The sequence below is a fragment of the Bos javanicus genome, chromosome 23, assembly GCF_032452875.1.
Source record: "Bos javanicus breed banteng chromosome 23, ARS-OSU_banteng_1.0, whole genome shotgun sequence".
In the NCBI taxonomy this organism is placed as follows: Eukaryota; Metazoa; Chordata; class Mammalia; order Artiodactyla; family Bovidae; genus Bos; species Bos javanicus.
This window is the reverse complement of record NC_083890.1, coordinates 31953991-31971455: the sequence shown is the minus strand read 5'-3', so window position 1 is coordinate 31971455 and position 17465 is coordinate 31953991. Positions and strand designations below refer to the sequence as shown.

Sequence of the window (17465 nt, the reverse complement as noted above, 5' to 3'; positions counted from 1 at the left end):
CTGAGAGGCATCTGTAGTGGGGTTCTTTCCCCCTGTTCCTTGGAGGGGAGCAGCCTCTGTCTAATTGCTGTGTTTTCTTCCCCCTTCCCATCAGTACTCACCGGGAGAGGTGGATACAATCTACGAGGTTCAGCTGAGGTGGAATTCTGGGGGCATTGACCAGAGGTCACCATTGCTGGGATTGGAGCCCACCGAAACGGCGGCTCTACGAACTCGGGGAGAGCTGGTGGAAGAGCAGTGGCTGCTACAGGAGCTTCACCTGGCCCTGGATCCGGCATTAAGGTGGCCTCAGGTCCTGGTGGAGCACTGGGAGGCAGGCGCGTCATCATCCAGTATGGGGGAGGGGTCAGGTCATCCCCGTCCAAATCCTGTAGAATTTCCTTTTTTATCATCAGTCAATTTTTGTGCCACTAATATTTTTCCCTTTCCCTTCTGGAATACAGAACCTTGTCCAAATAGGAGGGTCTTGAGCTAACCCTAGCCATGAGTCAATATATGGATTTTGATCCATGTGTCCTGGCTCTCCTGTGACTACTATATAGACTGCTTCCACTATTTTTGAGTTCATGGTGTTCTCTGGTGACCATCCTACTCCCAAAGGGGGACATTCGACCTCACAGAGTATGTGGAGGCGGTTAGGCTTCATCTTTACCCTACAGTCTCCTCCAAATCCCTTCTTTAAATTTTTAATCATGCACTCCAATACAGTTGCCTTAGATTCACTCCCCCATCTTGTTTACCTTCTCGGACCTTCTTCTACTTTTCCTTTTCGTTCTGTCTACAAAGTTCTCGGTACCCTGTGTACTTCTGATATTTCCATTCAATGACACTGAAATTGCCATTCTGCCTCCTTCCTAATTGGGGTGAGAAGAGCCTTACCTGCCAGATCCCAAAGGGAGAAGGAGGATCGGCGTGTCTTCACCTGCCGGTCAGCACAGCCGAACCAGAACACCACATGATCCAAGACTGTTTCTCCCTTAACTTTTAAAGTCCATTGTGTCTTGGTGGGCTTGATCAGGTGCGGATGAAAATACAGATGGGTTAAATATCCCATGTCCCAGGCCATCTCCGGAAAAGCCAATTCGTACTCACTTATGTATCCCCCTCTTTCTAGCCTGATAATTGCGAGGGGGTCAAGAATTTCATAGCAGATGGGACACCTCCTTGGGGAGGGCAGAACACGAGCACACAAAAACCAAGTTTCTTCTCCTAAAAATCCCCTGGCAGTTGCTTGGTAATAATTTCCCCCAAGACGGCGTGGACACCACCTCCTAAATGACCTTCACAAATTTCCTTTCTAAGCCCTAACACGCGCGTCAACCTGTGTACCAAGCAATCGTTGCCACCTGCCTAGTCCAGGCTCCTGTGGGTCTGTGCCCCTTCTAATCCCTCCCAGTGGGGTGATCAGGCCCCGTCTTCCACCCTACCAGGTGGGTTCCTCCTCACCTGAGTGCTCAGTTCCCCTGCTGCCATCCACTACCTGCTAACATGAAAGGTCCGGACATTGAGAAGCAGAATCCTTCCAGAAGGGCGAGGCGCCTTATCCCCTAGAAGATTCGAGCTGCAAGGCCTCAGAGTAGTCCCAAATGGGACTTGTCTCCTCAAAGTGAGGAGTTTCCCCGCCCATGCACCAAATGTTGTAGCCACGTGTTCTGGGAAACAAACTCACTCTGAAGGACAATGCAGATAGTGGAGTGCAGTTTATTACACTATTACACCGGCGGGCCCAAGGCAGAGTCTCCTCTTAGCCAAGGACCCTGACCAGTTTTTCTGAAAACCTTATATACCCTAAGTGTACGTGCCAAACCCACCTCCCCAAATTCCCTGAAACTAGTCTGAACAAAAGAAAAGAAAAATACAATCAAAGTTGTATCTTTGATACAACAAAGGGGACAATTATCAATAGGCCTGTGGTCATACCCCAATAAGCATAATAGAATTTATGATTCTATTCAGTTACACAGATAATTAGGGTATTCTTTTAGGCAGCAGAGAGTCTGGGTACGAGCCCTAGGGCTCTTCCGTCCAGGGGGCCTGGTCTTCCAGTTGGTATGTCATTTCCATAGATACTGGGCATATAGCTCAAAGTCCACAGTCCAGCCCAAGAATGGAGACCTGCTTTCAAGATGGAGCCTGTTCTGTCTGTTTCCTCCTTCAACCTTACCGCAGAAGGAATGCTAACTCTTTGTAAGTTTTAAAAAGAGAAAAAAGACAGAAAATGAAACTTGCACAAGCATCCAGCTATCTCTACCACAGAGCCTAAATTCAAACTTTTGTAATATTATTAAATTCCAAGAATTTCCTGGTGATCCAGTGATTGGGACTCATGCTTTCACTAATGTGGGCCCAGGTTAGATCCCTGCTTGGGGAAAGAAAAAAAAAAGATAGATAGATAGGCTTTCCTGTATAAAATATATTATATATATATATATAGGCTTCCCTGGTTGCTTAGTGATAAAGAGCCAATGCAGGAGATGCAAGAGATGAGGATTCAATACCTGGGTTGGGAAGATCCCCTGGAGTAGGAAATAGCAACCCACTCCAGTATTCTAGCCTGGGAAATCCTTTGGACAGAGGAGACTTGTGGGCTATAGTCCATAATGTCACAAAGAGTCCGACAAGGCTGGGCACACACACATGTATATCTTGTTGTTGGTGGTTGTTTAGTCACCAAGTTCTATCTGACTCTTTTTGACCCCATGGACTGTAGCCCACTAGTCTCCTCAGTCCAAAGGATTTCCCAGGCAAGAATACTGGAATGGGTTGCCATTTCCTTCTCCAGGGGTTGATCTTCCCAACCCAGGGACTGAACCGTGTCTCCTGCATTGACAGGCAGATCCTTTACTGCTGAGCCACCAGGGAATCCCATATATGTGTATGTACGCATATGTGTGTGTGGGTGTGTGTGTATATATATATATGTATATAGAAGGCAATGGCACCCCACTCCAGTACTCTTGCCTGGAAAATCCCATGGACGGAGGAGCCTGGTAGGCCGCAGTCCATGGGGTCGCTAAGAGTTGGACAAGACTGAGCGCCTTCACTTTCACTTTTCACTTTCATGCATTGGAGAAGGAAATGGCAACCCACTCCAGTGTTCTTGCCTGGAGAATCCCAGGGACGGGGGAGCCTGGTGGGCTGCCATCTCTGGGGTCGCACAGAGTCGGAAACAACTGAAGTGACTTAGCAGCAGCATATATATACATATATATAATTAAATTCCATCAGCAAAGCCATATTGAAGTCCCTTGAGCTTTATTCATTGTCCCAAGAGGCAAACAAATTGTCTTGGGGGGCTCTAGGCCACAGATAGGACCACTTTGTCCCAAAGACCACTAACAGGAACAGTACCCACAGACCAGCCAGACTCTAACCTCGGTGATTAAGAATCCTGCTGGCAGAGGAGAAAGAAATACATATGAAATTAGCACAAATAAGGCTCAGAGGGTTCATGAGCCTTCTCAGCAACACCCCAAATAAGAATTTTTCTGAAAAATGTAAAATATGCCAATCAGTCACCAGAACACTGCTCTGGAAAATGTGAAAATTATATTATTCGATAATGAATCTGAGACCTGAATTTCAGAGGTTCTAAAAAAGGTGGAGAGGGTTTGGTTTTCTGTTCATTTGCCTCTGTTGTAAAATATATTCCCCTCCATGTCTGCTGTACATGCAAACAGACGTTAGCCAAAAACCACAGAAATGTTTTAATTAATGCATGTCTTCCCCTCTTCACACATTCAAACCTTTTATTTCTCTACTAAGTAAATCTTTCATGAGAAAAAATAAATCTATTATCATATTTAAGACATAAAGCAGGTGTATATAATAAATACTGATTTATACATACATAAATATGCATAAATGATTCAATTAGGGAAACACAGAGTGATACAAAGTGAGAATTAGGCTGGGATTTTTTTTCACAACACAATATAGTTTCAGTTTTCAAACCTCCTCACTGGTTTCTACCCAGCAACTGATGAGAACCACCCCTCTGAGCCAATCTGAAACTAATTCTTTCACAGACCAATTCTTACTCTTTGCCAGAGACAGCATGCATCACTTTTTCCTTTCTTCCAGAGAAAAGAGACTCTTATTTATAATGAGGAACTATTGATTATCTTTACTCTGTGGAATGTAATTTTCAGATGGGATTGCCAAGAGGTAAGTGTGGGAAAATAGGTAAAATCCAGGGTGATAAGCCTTGGAAGGAGGGAGGCTGAAGAGCTGAGAGTGGGCCTTGCCCAGAGAAAGTGATGGGGGCTCGGGTGTGCTGTAGTAAGGGGATGAGGGGGTGGAGACAGCAGGGCAATGCAAAGGCTAAAGACCTGAATTTGAGCATTTGTGGGAGAGTCACAGTGTGAATGAAAAAAGCTTGCTGATTGCATGTTCTGTGATCAATTACTGTGATCAAAAAGGAGCAAAAGACTCTTATCTCTCCTAGTCATCTCTGGGAATGTGTTCTAAGAGATTCTGAAAAAAGATATGCCTTAAAGATTTGCATGTAAAGATGTTCATTATAGAATTATTTGTAATTTAAAAAATCTGAATCAACATATGCAACAGTTGGAGAATGGATACAAACACATTGTCCAATCATGAAAGGGATTTTGGAATCATGTTTTTAATAAAGAGTTTTTATTTCTAGGGTGGGAGGGGGGTTCAGGATGGGGAACACGTATATGCCCATGGCGGATTCATGTTGATGTGTGGCAGAACCAATACAATATTGTAAAGTAATTAGCCTCCAATTAAAATAAATAAATTTAAATTAAAAAAAAGTTTTTATTTCTAGTTGTAACAAAGCTGGATTTAATTTGGAGATTTAAATTGTATCTACATTTTGCTATTGAATCTTATTTATGATGAACAGCTTTAAACTCGAATGTTTGTGTTAATACTTGACTTTTTTTTCTTTGAGAGTAGTTTCTACAAGTGGAATTTCTGGGTCAAATGATAATTTTGACAATTTTCAGGCATTTAGTATATATCTATGGTCAAAATACTTCCAGAAATCCTTATAGTCCCATGAAGCAAAGTATATGATTACTATCACAGATTATTTAAATTTTATTCCTTCTTATTTTTCTATGTTTTGATGTTGTCTTGTTGTAGCCACGAGTTTCGGGAAACAAACTCACTCAGAAGAACAATGCAGATAATGGAGTGCAGTTTATTACACCGGCGGGCCCAAGGCAGAGTCTCCTCTTAGCCAAGGACCCTAACCAGCATTTGTGAAAATCTTTTATACCCCATGTGTATGTGTCTGAACCCACCACTCCAAATTCCTTGAAACTTACATAAACCAAGGAAAATACAATCCCAATAACCCCATCATTCACATGCTATGTGCTCATGTGCTCAAACAGTCAAACAATTAGCCAACAATCAATAAACCTGAGGTTACACTCTGATAGATATAGAAAAATTTATGGCCTGTCTGGAGGAAGGGGTGATTAGTGTATGTTTTCTCTTAGGCGATGAGTAACCTAGATACGATCTTCAAGGTTCCCCTGTCTGGAGGGGGACTTATCCTTCTGTTGTTGTTTTCATAGGCAATAAACACAGAGTTCAGAATCCGTTGGAAAAGTGACTGAGCATGATCAGCATGAACAGGCCTAAGATGGAGTCCAGGCCCTATGAATTCCTTCTTCAGTCTATAATCAGGAGTAAAAAAAAAAAAACAATAACATCCCCCCAAAATTAGTGAAAATATATTCCTCACTCTGAGGACAGCATTGAAATTGTTACCTATATAATGATGATAATAATAATAATAATATCCTCTCTCTAGCATCTTAGGGAGCAGTTTTGAAGAGCAGAAGATATGGTGAAAGGCAATCTTTTGTCTGAGGATATGTCTGAGTTTCATGCAGGCTCCCAAAAAAACCCAGCTGGACAAATTTCTGCTCCCAGCTCCTCCTCAACCCACTCACCTCCCTCTGCCGGCCTCTTCTCAAAGGCCGGTTTAAGAGTAGCAGGTACTGTGAATGCGGGCCTGATACTGGTTTGTTTAGGGTGAATTAGTGTGAGGAGACTTTATTTATTTATTGACATACAGTTGATTTACAGGAGTTGGTATTTTCTGAACAACCAATATGTTGCAGTCAGAGTAATTATTTGTAAAAAATTTTAATTGCTAAGTAAAACATGAAAACTTTTAAAACTGAAAACATCCGAATAATTTTCAAAGGTAGGAGGCAAAGCACAAAAGTGTCTCTCATTCAGTCTTCGATTTTCAGTTTAGCATGATCTCTTTTAAGGTGATTTGGACAGTAGCCTGCCAGGCTCCTCCATCCATGCAGATTCTCCAGGTAAGAATATTGGAGTGGGTTGTCATGCCCTTCTCCAGGGGATCTCACCAACCCAGGGATGGAACCCAGTCTCCTACATTGCAGATAGATTTTTTACCATCTGAGCCACCAGAGAAGTCCAAGGTATAAACATGTACATACAAATCAATAACTTAGGTTTTGTTTTTTAATATAATCATTAATTTTCTCTGCAGTGTGCTTTTTATTTATTTAATATATCTTTATTTTCTGGGTTAGTGACTATAAATTACTCTTAACTGCCACACTGAGTTCCCTCATACAGATCAGCCTTTATTTAACCAACCAGTCTTCTGTTAGTGGTTAGAGTGGCTGGTTAGCTTGTTTACCCCCCCCCCCTTTTTTTTTCCACTTTTAAAAATAATGTTTCAGTGTCAGCCTTACACACAATTCTCTCTGCACCCATGCAAGTGTTTTGCTAGACCAGATATCTGGAAGTGAAATTACTAAATCAACTGTGTACATTCTAAACTTCCTGTTTCATAATGTGTCATGAGTAACTGAAGTTCAAGCAGATTTTTGAAATCACAGAGCTGCTGAATCGTAGTGCCATGACTTACCTCCCACACGCTTTTCATTTCCAACATCTAACACATAGTGGGCCTGGCACACAGTGAGTGCTCGATAAACATTTGTTGAAGGAATGAAAATGCCTGGTTGAGACCCAGCCTTATTCTTAACTCTCCAATTCACTCGCCTTGGGGTTAAGAAGTGGTAGGTTCATGGGACTTCCCTGGAGGTCCAGTGGTTAGGATTAGGCACTTTCACTGGCAGTGGTCCAGATCCTGCAAGCCGAAAAGCTTAGCCCAAACTTAAAAAAAAAAGAAGTGGTAGGTTCAGCCTCTGATTGACCCAGGGAATCTGCCAGGATCTTGGACCACAGTCTAATGGGAGAGTGATGTAAACTTTGTGATGGCCATGGGTTGGGCCTAGAGGAGACAGATGGGCACACCCTGAGTCATTCGTCAGCACACCATTTCATGTGACATTTTCAGGGAAGGAAAGAATACATGATGGGAGAAAGGAGAGGGTTCCATCTGGAGTTCTTAGTCTTGGAATAATCGACTCTCAGGCTCTCCACTATATAGGGAGGAAGACAACTCTGGTGTGGTTGGAGTGGAAGCCAAGTTAGAACTCCAGTTATAATCAAGCCTGGCTAGCTGGCAAGGGCCCCACACTTCTCTTATCACACAAGGTGGAGGTGCTTTTATGGACCAAGATACATTTGGAAACACTGGGCTGGAACTGGGGAGTTGCAGGGGCCCTGCCTCTGTGCTGGGAGAACCCCAGCACTTCATAGAGGCATGAGCTGCACTGGTCTGCTGTGTGTTTGGAAGTTGACATATTTGCCCTTCTGTGCAAGGGCCAACAATTACATCTCCACCCCTAAAAGGCACTTCCCTAGCAGTGCAAAGACCAAGATAGGGAAATTATTCATTGCTGGTGAGCCCAGAGGCAGGCCATCTGCCAAGGAGCATTGATAAACACAGGAGGAAAGGGAAAAAAGAAAGTGAACCATTTTTTTTCCAGAGATGTTTCTCCCACTAAAGAACAAATGTTTCCCCCCAAAGAACTTTTTTTTTTTTTTGGTCATGCATGAGATTAGTTCCCCAACCAGGGATTGAAGCTGGCAGTGAAAATGCAGAGACCTAACCACTGGACCACCAGGGAATTCCCAGAACAGTTGTGAAAAGAGTTCACTAAAGGCTTACCAAGTTGCAACACTTGCATGTCCAGGATAGGCTTGCTCTTTGAAACCACTTTATTGAAAAATAAGAATAAATGCTTTAATACAACTAAGTCCCCAGTGGAAGCACAGGAGGCCAGGCTCTGCTCTCTAAGCCAGGCCAAAAGAGTATTATCATTATGCAGAAAAATGCTTATCTCCATAAACTCTCCACCTCCCCTCCTCTCATTAGTTGGATGACACCCAACTATTCTGATCATCTAAACTGAACTAAAATGCTAGTGAGTATTGATGGTTTAATATGTAAGCCCTCATCCATTCACTAACTCAACAAATATTCACTGAGGGTTTCATGTGAACCACCACCGTTCTTACAGGTGTCTTACACATCAGGAAACAAAATAAACCAATATCATTGCTTTGTGGAACTTACATTCTAGCAGCTGGAGACAGATGATAAATGTATGATATGTTCACTGGTGAAAATGCAATGGGAAAAAGAGAGAAGTTGAGGGGGATGGGAACAGTTTACCACAATTCTGTGATCAGAGAAGGTCTCATAGAGGAACTGACTTTAAAGGATGGACTTGAAGGAGGCGAGAGAGTGAGCTTGTGGATGTATGGGGAAGAGGGTTCCAGGCAGAGGGAAGAGTCAAGGTCAAGGTCTTCTATCGTGTTCTGTCCAAGGAACAGTAGGAAGGACAGTGTGCCTGGAGATGAAGTGAAGCATGTAGCTCCAGGAGGGCCATGCCAGCCATTGGAAGGACTTCAGCATCTACTCAGAATGAAATGGGAGCCCACAGAAGGTGCTGAACAGAGGAGTGACAGGATGTGACTCAAGGAATGTTCTGGATGTTGTACTGAGACTGTAGGGAACACAAGCAGAATTGGAGGACCCAAAAAGGAGAGTCCTATATTAATCAGGGTGTGATGGTGGAGGCTTGGACCTGACATAGCTGGGGAAGTGTGGGCGAGTGTAGAGATTCTGAATATACTCAGTAGAGCCAAGGATGTCTTGATGGGTTAGGGTTACTGTCTGTACACTTAACATACATATTTTTACGGGAGGTTTTCCATGTGGGAACTCAAAGGTGAAGAGACTCCCAAGCAGACATTTTGGCAGAGGAGGATCATGGGTCCTTACACTACTTATCCTGTGTTTCTCCCTGAGTCAGCCCTGGGGAGGCAGAGGTTCCTACACAGAATTCTCCATCTTCTTCCAGGTGGTATTTCTGCCTGACTCTTTCTGCTATCTCTCTGCAGCACTGATGAAAATGGCTTGGTGCCTAGACTTCCTTCCATTTCACCTCCTTATCTGCCTCATCTCTGACCAACTGCTGACTCCTTGCTCAGGTAGGGAACAATGCTGCTGTTTTGTATTGGAAGCAGATAATTACCTGTTTGCACCCAGTCAGAACCTTTGATCCCCTCATTCCTGGAAGTCCTGTTGCAAACTGAAGGCTCACATGCCATTAAGACAAATGTCCTTCTGTCAGGATCCTATTCCTCTCTAGGCTTTTCTAAGCCTGAGACAACCCCTTCCCATGATGTCCTCATGGAATTACCCACCCCCACTTTTCTGACCAGCTCAGTTTGCTGTGATTGGACCCCCTGGCCACATTCTGGTCAGGGTGGGTGAAGACGCCGAGCTGCCCTGTCACCTGTCCCCAAAGATGAGCGTGGAGACCATGGAACTGAAGTGGGTGCGATCCAGCCTCAGGCAGGTGGTTTTCATGTATGCACATGGCAAGGAAGTGGAAGACAGACAGACGGCAGAGTACCAAGGGAGAACTGAGATTTTAAGAGATGACATCACTGCAGGGAAAGCTGTTCTCCGAATACACAACGTTAGAGCCTCTGACAGTGGAAACTACCTGTGCTATTTTCCAAGACAGCAACTTCTATGAGAAAGCCTTATTGGAGCTGAAGGTTGCAGGTGAGCCTTCAAGTTCTGTTCTGAGTGTATTCCTCTTGGGACCTAGGAACAGATGCAGAGTTTCTGCTCCAAATCCACCTCTCAAAGCTCTTGGCTGATCATCAGGAACTGCCTCCTCTGTCTTCTGACTTTGTTTCTCTGAGACCCTCAGGAAAGAAGCAGGTCTTCCTCCAGGAAGACCCCCCTCCTGTACACTATCTTGTCAAGTAAAGAGCTCCCTCCTGCCAACTGCCAGGGTCTAAACTGGGAATGGAAGGTCAGGATGGGAAGGATAGGAAAACATCTCCTTGGAGATGGTGCATGGTTGTCTGGGTTCAGTTGCCTTCCAGGTGGCTTCTGGGGGCCCCTCCAGGTACTCACCACCATGAGCCCTGGGAGGCTGACCTGTAAGGGCAGCATCTGTGCTGTCACTGTTCTCCAAACCACACCGCCTCAGAGCACACTTGCAATTGGACCATTTGACTTCAATCCTTGTTGCAGGAGGAGCAGTGCATGCCCTGTGGGAGCATGGGGGTCTCAGGAAGAGGGTGATAGAGGAGACTTGGCATAGACTCTGGGCTTCTGTTAGGAGATTTAGGGCAAGCTTTATGGAAATGGGCTTTGCTCTGGATGGGATGCTGTCAGAGAGGAGGAGGTATATTTCTGTGGGTGGATAACTTCATAAATCTTATGCAGGAGGAAGACTAGAGTGAGGCTAATCTGGGACTAGTAAAGGAGTGGTGTCACTCAGCCAGGATAGGGGAATGTTTGGTCAAGGTTATGTTTGGGACAGTGCTCTATTTTTCTCTATCGTCAAACATGATTTTTGTTGGTCTTGTGTCTTCACCTGTCATAGTGACAAAGGGCCCTTTGATGCTGATATTCCATGAAATTGCTTGTGTTCCACAGGAGAACACCAAGACTAGACTCATATTCCATGTCAAGCGTTGCATATCTCTTTCTCAGGACATATCTCCTTCTCTTGCCATGTAGCTTCTGGCTGGGTTTGGTCCATGGGGAGCCATAGCAGAAGGTAGAAGCAGGAAGAGAGAGGGGTCAGGGTACTTATGCCCCTGGCTTATTCACTGCGGGGCCACCTCTAGCTGGCTACATGCCCTTCCAGAAGATCACAACTCCTCTTATGAAAGCTCTCTCTACATGTCTCTCCCACTTTAGGTCTTCAAAACAGCTCCCTCTTCACTCCCCTTTGGGTTTAGGGGTGGGTGGTAACACTCCATTGTTCCTGGCCCTGGAGTACTGCTCTATTCCACGTAGTTTTCTCCTCATTATGACCACCCTTTTGCAAACAGTTTCTTAGAAAACTCGAGTTTAATTATCTGAGTGTGCCATACAACTCCTGTTGAGACCCTCACCACAGGACACTCCCAAGAACTGAGGCTCATTCATCCTTTCCACAGCACTGGGCTCTGACCTTCACATTCAAGTGATGGGCCATGAGAATGGAGAGATCCACCAGGGGTGCAAGTCCACCAGCTGGTATCCCCAGCCCCAGATTCAGTGGTGAGATGCCGAGGGCCAGAACATGCCAGCTGTGACGGCACCTCCGGCTGCAGATGGAGCGGGCCTGTATGCAGTCACATCATCTGTAATTGTGAAAGGTGGCTCTGGGGAAGGGGTGTCCTGTATCATCAGAAATCCCCTCCTCAACCAGGAAAAGACAGCCCGGATTTCCATTGCAAGTGAGTACCCTGCTTAGTTGCAGGTGTACTGTGAGGAGCCATGGCTGTTGGAAGAAGAAGGATGTGAACACCTGGAACTAATATAATATAAGGAAGTCAATTATACTTCAGTTTAAAAAAATTCCTTAAAAGAGACATATGTAAAATTTAATCTATAGAAAATTAGACAAAATGACAATTTAAACATTAACCAATTGAAATCTAGTATAGCCATATTAAAAAAGAGAAAAGTATAAAAACAAAAAAATGTAATAAATTTTGAAAAAAGAAATGAAAGGGGGATGTGTGCGTCTCTGTGGTATACAGTGAAAGTGAGTCACTGAGCTGAGTTCCAGAGCCTTTAATGGAACTAGGTTTTTTTTTGTTTTCTCCTGTTTACTTCACAAGGATTTACTGAGCATTTCCTATGTGCCAGGAATGGTGACAGGCAATGGGAACTGGAGAGAAGTGGCGAAGATTGGATCCTTAAGCAAAGACGAATGACAAAGTTGGGGGCAGGTGGGTCCATGTACAACTCATAATTTAGAGTAAATGCTAATCCCATTAAAATATAGTACAAACCAGTAGAAAAAAGAGCAAAGGATGAATTATTAGTTCACAGAAAAGGAATAACACATGAAAGAGTGTCCAACCTCACTCACTAGAGAAATGTGTATTAAAACTTGTATGAGTGGACAGGAGACTCGGATAATGTTTTATGTGCTTTTATTTGATAGTGGAACCATGTGGATGTAACTTATTATAAATTTTAAGAAGAAAAAAACTTGATTATGATGCTTACATAACAGATTTACATGTGAGAGACAGACATTTCAAGACAAGTTCTGGTATTATGTTATTATTGTATCTATAAAACCTTTGCGGGGCTTCCCAAAGTCTTACCTAAAGGTCTCTGAGAACTTAGGAAGAGAAAGATTTTAACATCAGGAGATGAATGCCATGAACCCTGTCCTGAGGGAGAGAAGCTAAGCCTGGATCCCATTGCAGACCCCTTCTTCAGCAGGGCCCAGCGCTGGATCATTGCCTTTGCAGGGACCCTGACGGTCTCTCTGCTGCTTCTTGCTGGAGCTGGTTACTTCCTGTGTCTACAGAGGAAAGAAAAAGAGACTATTCACGGAGAAAGAAAGAGCGAAAAAGGAAAAAGAAACAGCTTGGGCAGAAAAGGAGCAAGAACAAAGAATAAAAGGTATCTGACCTGGAGAGGGAGTCCTGTTTTGCAGGAGGGAGCTGGATCACCTCACCCCATCCCTACCTCTCGCACCCAACCCAGCACTTGGTCATCTTTAAGATTTATTTTCTAGAGGTCCTCCTCCTTCCACCCCGATAACAGTACTTTTTTTTTTTTTTTCTGCTTCTTTTCCAGAGATGCTCCAGTATGAGCTCGGTAAGTTCTGATTCCCCCAGGGACCTATGCTCATCTTCCTATGACTTACAACTTAATGACTCACCATTTTTCTTCCATTTCAGAGTGGAGAAAGGTCCAGTACATAACTCGTAAGTGGCTCTGACATTTTCTCTGAATTCACATATAAGACTGTCTCTGCCCATATATTTTCCAGCCAGGTTCCTCACCGGGATAAAGAAATGTTCTGGATCCTTTTTCCCAGGAGAAGAAATATGGGTGACTGGAGAGGGGGAAGTATTTGGTAGGGAGAATAGAGAGTGTTTTCTTTTTTAATAGAGAAAGGGGCCTTCAATCTCCTTCCCTAAAGAAGAGAGGGGAGGTGAGAGTTGAACAGGCACAGGCAGAAGGTAGGAAGGGTGGAGTGGTCAAAAAGAAGGTGAGATGAGGCAAAAGTAAAAAGAAAGGACTCAGAAATGACAGAGTTCAGGTAATGTCTCTACCTTTCTTCCATTGTAGGTGGGGAGAAGTCTCAAACCTATCCAGGTGAGTGACCTGGATGTTCTCTGAGTTTCCTGGCACAGGTAGATAAACATTTAAACCTTTTCCCTGCTGCGTGACCCACTGGCATTTGCAGTAGGAATACTCAGATCTAACCCAGAGGCTCATTTTCTGTGGGGAGTACCATCCCTGCTTTTCTACAGCCTCAGAGAGGACCTTCAGATATAGTGTCTGGGCAGTTTAACCACTCCCTGCCCTGCCGACATACACACCCACACACATACACACCCCCACACACCCACACACACACACACAGCCTAGTATAGCCTGGCCATGTCACCTGCAGCCCCAGCACAATAGAGTGAAGAAAATCCACCATTTTTGAGAGGTTTTATGCCTGATTTACCCAAGCTGTAGATGAAGGAAGAGACTGAAGAAAGGGACACAGAAAAGGCTCAGTGAGGAGAATGGGTGAGGGAAAGATCAGAATTAATGAGCATTCCTTTTTGTGTCTCCTTTCTTTCAGAGTGGAAGAAGGCCCTCTTCCAAGCTGGTGAGTGAATCACTGTACATCCCCCAGGATGAAAACCCGAGGGACCATATTCCCTTTTTCTTTTCCACATCTTGAGATTCTGGGACAGCAAGTTCCTGTGACTGGGAGAGTTCTGACTGGAGATCTCAGTCTCCAGCAGCCTTCCACTGAGTGCCCAGAGAACTGGTAAGAATTGGTCTCCTGGGCTTCCACAGATCTTTATGGGAAGGAAGAGGCATCAACGGTGGAGGTGAGGGGAAAGACAGGCAGGGTAAACTAATATTGCAGCGAGAGTGCAGATGCAACGTGACCAAGGAGAGAAAGCAATGTTCAAAGGTCATGTCCTTTCCCAAGGTCCATATGCCACCTCTTGCCACTGTGTGTCCTCAAGTTATTTGATGTTTTGAGCTTCAGTCTCCTCACTTGTAAACAATGATTGTAGTTCCTATTTATTTGAGAGTTGAGGTAAAGACTAAATGAGCTAATGAACGTGTACTTGGTCAAAAAGCCAGCAAAAAGGAGACGGTATATTCAAAATGGGTGGTTGAAGAGGGCTTAAAGAATAAACTATTTACAAAGGGAAGAAAGAGAGCAAAGGGAAACCAACAAAGGACTATTCAGTCCCCAAGGGTTCACAACAGTTGGGTGCTGTCACCATGCTGGGCCTGAAGAGATGGGGAGGAGAGTGTTTGGCCCACAGGAAGCTGTAGCTCACAGAGCGGGCAGCCTGAGATGAGTCATCCCCTTGGTCAAGCATCACTCCCTGAAGCTGGCAGAGAAGAAGTGGAGGAGGAAATAAATGCCATGCCTCTCTTCTTGCTCCTTCCAATCTTCAGCTAGTGCCTCCCACTGACCAAACCCAACAGGTGACCAGAGGCAAGGGAGCCCAGTGTCACTGTCCAAAGAGGACAGATTCCGGGGTCCAGAAAAGGTAGAAGAACATGGAGAGTGGGCCTGGGAGCACATGAAACCCTCAACATAATGCCCCTTAGCACAGAAAAGGACTGGCAGCTATTAAAACATCAGGGACTTCCTCTATGCCTGGCCCTAAACCAAATACACAATGTGTGTTATCTTCTACCCTAAAGATTAGTATTTTTTAGCCCCATTTTTCAGATAAGAAAATTGAGGCTTAAAATATTATACAGCTTGGGTCAATGGAAAAAAGAGAAAAGACATTCACTTCATGAGTGGTAGCACAAGGATTGAAATTTAAACCCATATGCCTATGGAGCACGAACTTCCCAGGTGGCACTAGTAGTAAAGAATCCACCTGCTAATACAGGAGATGTAAGAGATGAGGGTTTGATCCCTGAGTCAGGAAGATCCCCAGCAAGAGGGTATGGCAAACCACTCCAGTATTCTTACCTGGAGAATCCCATGGAGAGGGGAGCCTGGCAGGTACAGTCCACTGGGTCACAAGGAGTTGGACACTACTGAAGGTCCGTCTAGTCAAGACTATGGTTTTTCCTGTGGTCATGTATGGATGTGAGAGTTGGACTGTGAAGAAGGCTGAGTGCAGAAGAATTGATGCTTTTGAACTGTGGTATTGGAGAAGACTCTTGAGAGTCCCTTGGACTGCAAGGAGATCCAACCAGTCCATTCTGAAGGAGATCAGCCCTGGGATTTCTTTGGAAGGAATGATGCTAAAGCGGAAACTCCAGTACTTGGGCCACCTCATGCAAAGAGTTGACTCATTGGAAAAGACTCTGATGCTGGGAGGGATTGGGGGCAGGAGGAAAAGGGGACGACAGAGGATGAGATGGCTGGATGGCATCACTGACTCGATGGACGTGAGTCTGAGTGAACTCCGGGAGTTGGTGATGGACAGGGAGGCCTGGCGTGCTGCGATTCATGGGGTCGCAAAGAGTCAGACATGACTGAACAACTGAACTGAATTGAACTGAACTGAAACGACTTAGCAAGCATCTATGCCTATGAAATACAGGTGGGCAGAGTCACTTCAGGGAGAGAAACAGGAAAAATGTAGCTGGAAGGAGCCAGCTCTAGGTGTTGCTCATCACTTTCCCCTTTCCTACTGAACACTAGCCCCTTAGGGCTTTCCTCTGGTGTTGCTGAGAGGGTTACATTCAGGGCAGTCTATGGGCACCCAGCCCTGGACTTGGGCTTCCTCAACCAGATCCAGGGCTTGAGGGCTGAGGCTCTGAGATCTAGGAACAATGGTTCACCCATGATCCTGCCCCCCCAGAATTTCTGCAGAGGATGTGATTTTGGATCCCAACACAGTTAACCCCATCCTGCTCGTGTCTGATGACCAGAGGAGCCTGCAGGGGGCAGAGGAACGCTGAAATCTGCCAGACAACCCCGAGTGATTTGATTGGTACTACTGTGTGCTTGGCTGCAAGAGCTTCACGTCAAGGAGACATTACTGGGAGGTGGAGGTGGACAGGAAAGAGTGGCATGTGGGGGTGTACAGGGAGGACGTGAAGAGAAAATGCTGGATTAAAATGAGATGAGAGAATGACTTCTGGACTATAGGGCTGTCTGATGAGAATGACTACCGGACTCTCACTTAGCCCCGGACCAAACTGACTGTTGCCAGCCCTCCTGAAAAACTGGGGGTTTTCCTGGACTGTGAGACTGGTGAAGTCTCCTTCTACAACACTGTGGATGCATCTCATATCTACACCTTCCCGCATACCTCCTTCTCCGGGCCTCTGTGGCCTGTTTTCAGGATTTTGACCTTGGAACCCACTGCCTTGACCATTTGCCCAGTGTCAACAGGAACAGGGAGTCCTGGTGTTCCTGGCCTAGTACCTGACCTTTCCCTGGAAACCCCAGTGGTCCTGGGCTCAGCTGAAGAGAATGGAGAGCCTCAGGCTGAAGTCACGTCCTTGCTTCTCCCTGCCCAGCCTGCAGCTGAGGGTCTCTTCCCTAACAGCAGCAACAAATCACAACCATAAAATGCTAAAGGCACACACAGTGTGAAGCACTCTACTAATATTAATACACTTATTTATTCCATATGGACAGTTGAGTTTGATACTGCTTTATTATCTCACTTCCTAGAAGTCACTCAGATAGTAAATGATGGCTGGGCATTGAATAATAAAACATTTACAGATGATTTACAATGTACTGGGTGTTGTGCTAAAAGCTTTAAATGTTTCACTCCTCATAGCAACCCTATGTCACAGCCTCATTTCAAGAGTGTGGAAACTGAGGCAGGGCCAAGTTAAGCAAGTTATATAATTCATCAAAGAGTCAGTGCTGTTGGGGCTCCTGTCCCCCACCCACCCACCCTCTACCCCTAGCTATTTTCCCAGCCCCATTGCCTCTGAGAGGGAGGGACCATGTGCAGCCCTGAGCATTTGTTCCCAGGGCACCCCAGGTTAAGGATCACTGCAGGTGCCTATGGAAGCCACACCCAACTTTGTTCCTTCAGGGTTGATTGTCACAGCTATAGGTCCAGCACTTCATTGGGTTGGCTCA

The 17465-nt window shown here is 45.0% G+C and overlaps 1 protein-coding gene across 1 annotated transcript; it reads left to right on the top strand.

Annotated features, from left to right (window-relative positions):
• Positions 1-3967: 3967 nt before the first annotated feature.
• Positions 3968-17111, top strand: LOC133236966 (butyrophilin subfamily 3 member A2-like). The gene is given in 15 exon segments (XM_061399305.1): positions 3968-4167; positions 5119-5984; positions 6267-6317; positions 9286-9375; positions 9610-9905; positions 9907-9958; positions 11356-11637; positions 12025-12135; positions 12625-12745; positions 12747-12823; positions 13001-13021; positions 13105-13131; positions 13499-13525; positions 14007-14033; positions 16222-17111. Coding segments are annotated over 14 exon segments (1356 nt in total). The 5' UTR covers positions 3968-4167; positions 5119-5830; the 3' UTR covers positions 16242-17111.
• Positions 17112-17465: the final 354 nt, after the last annotated feature.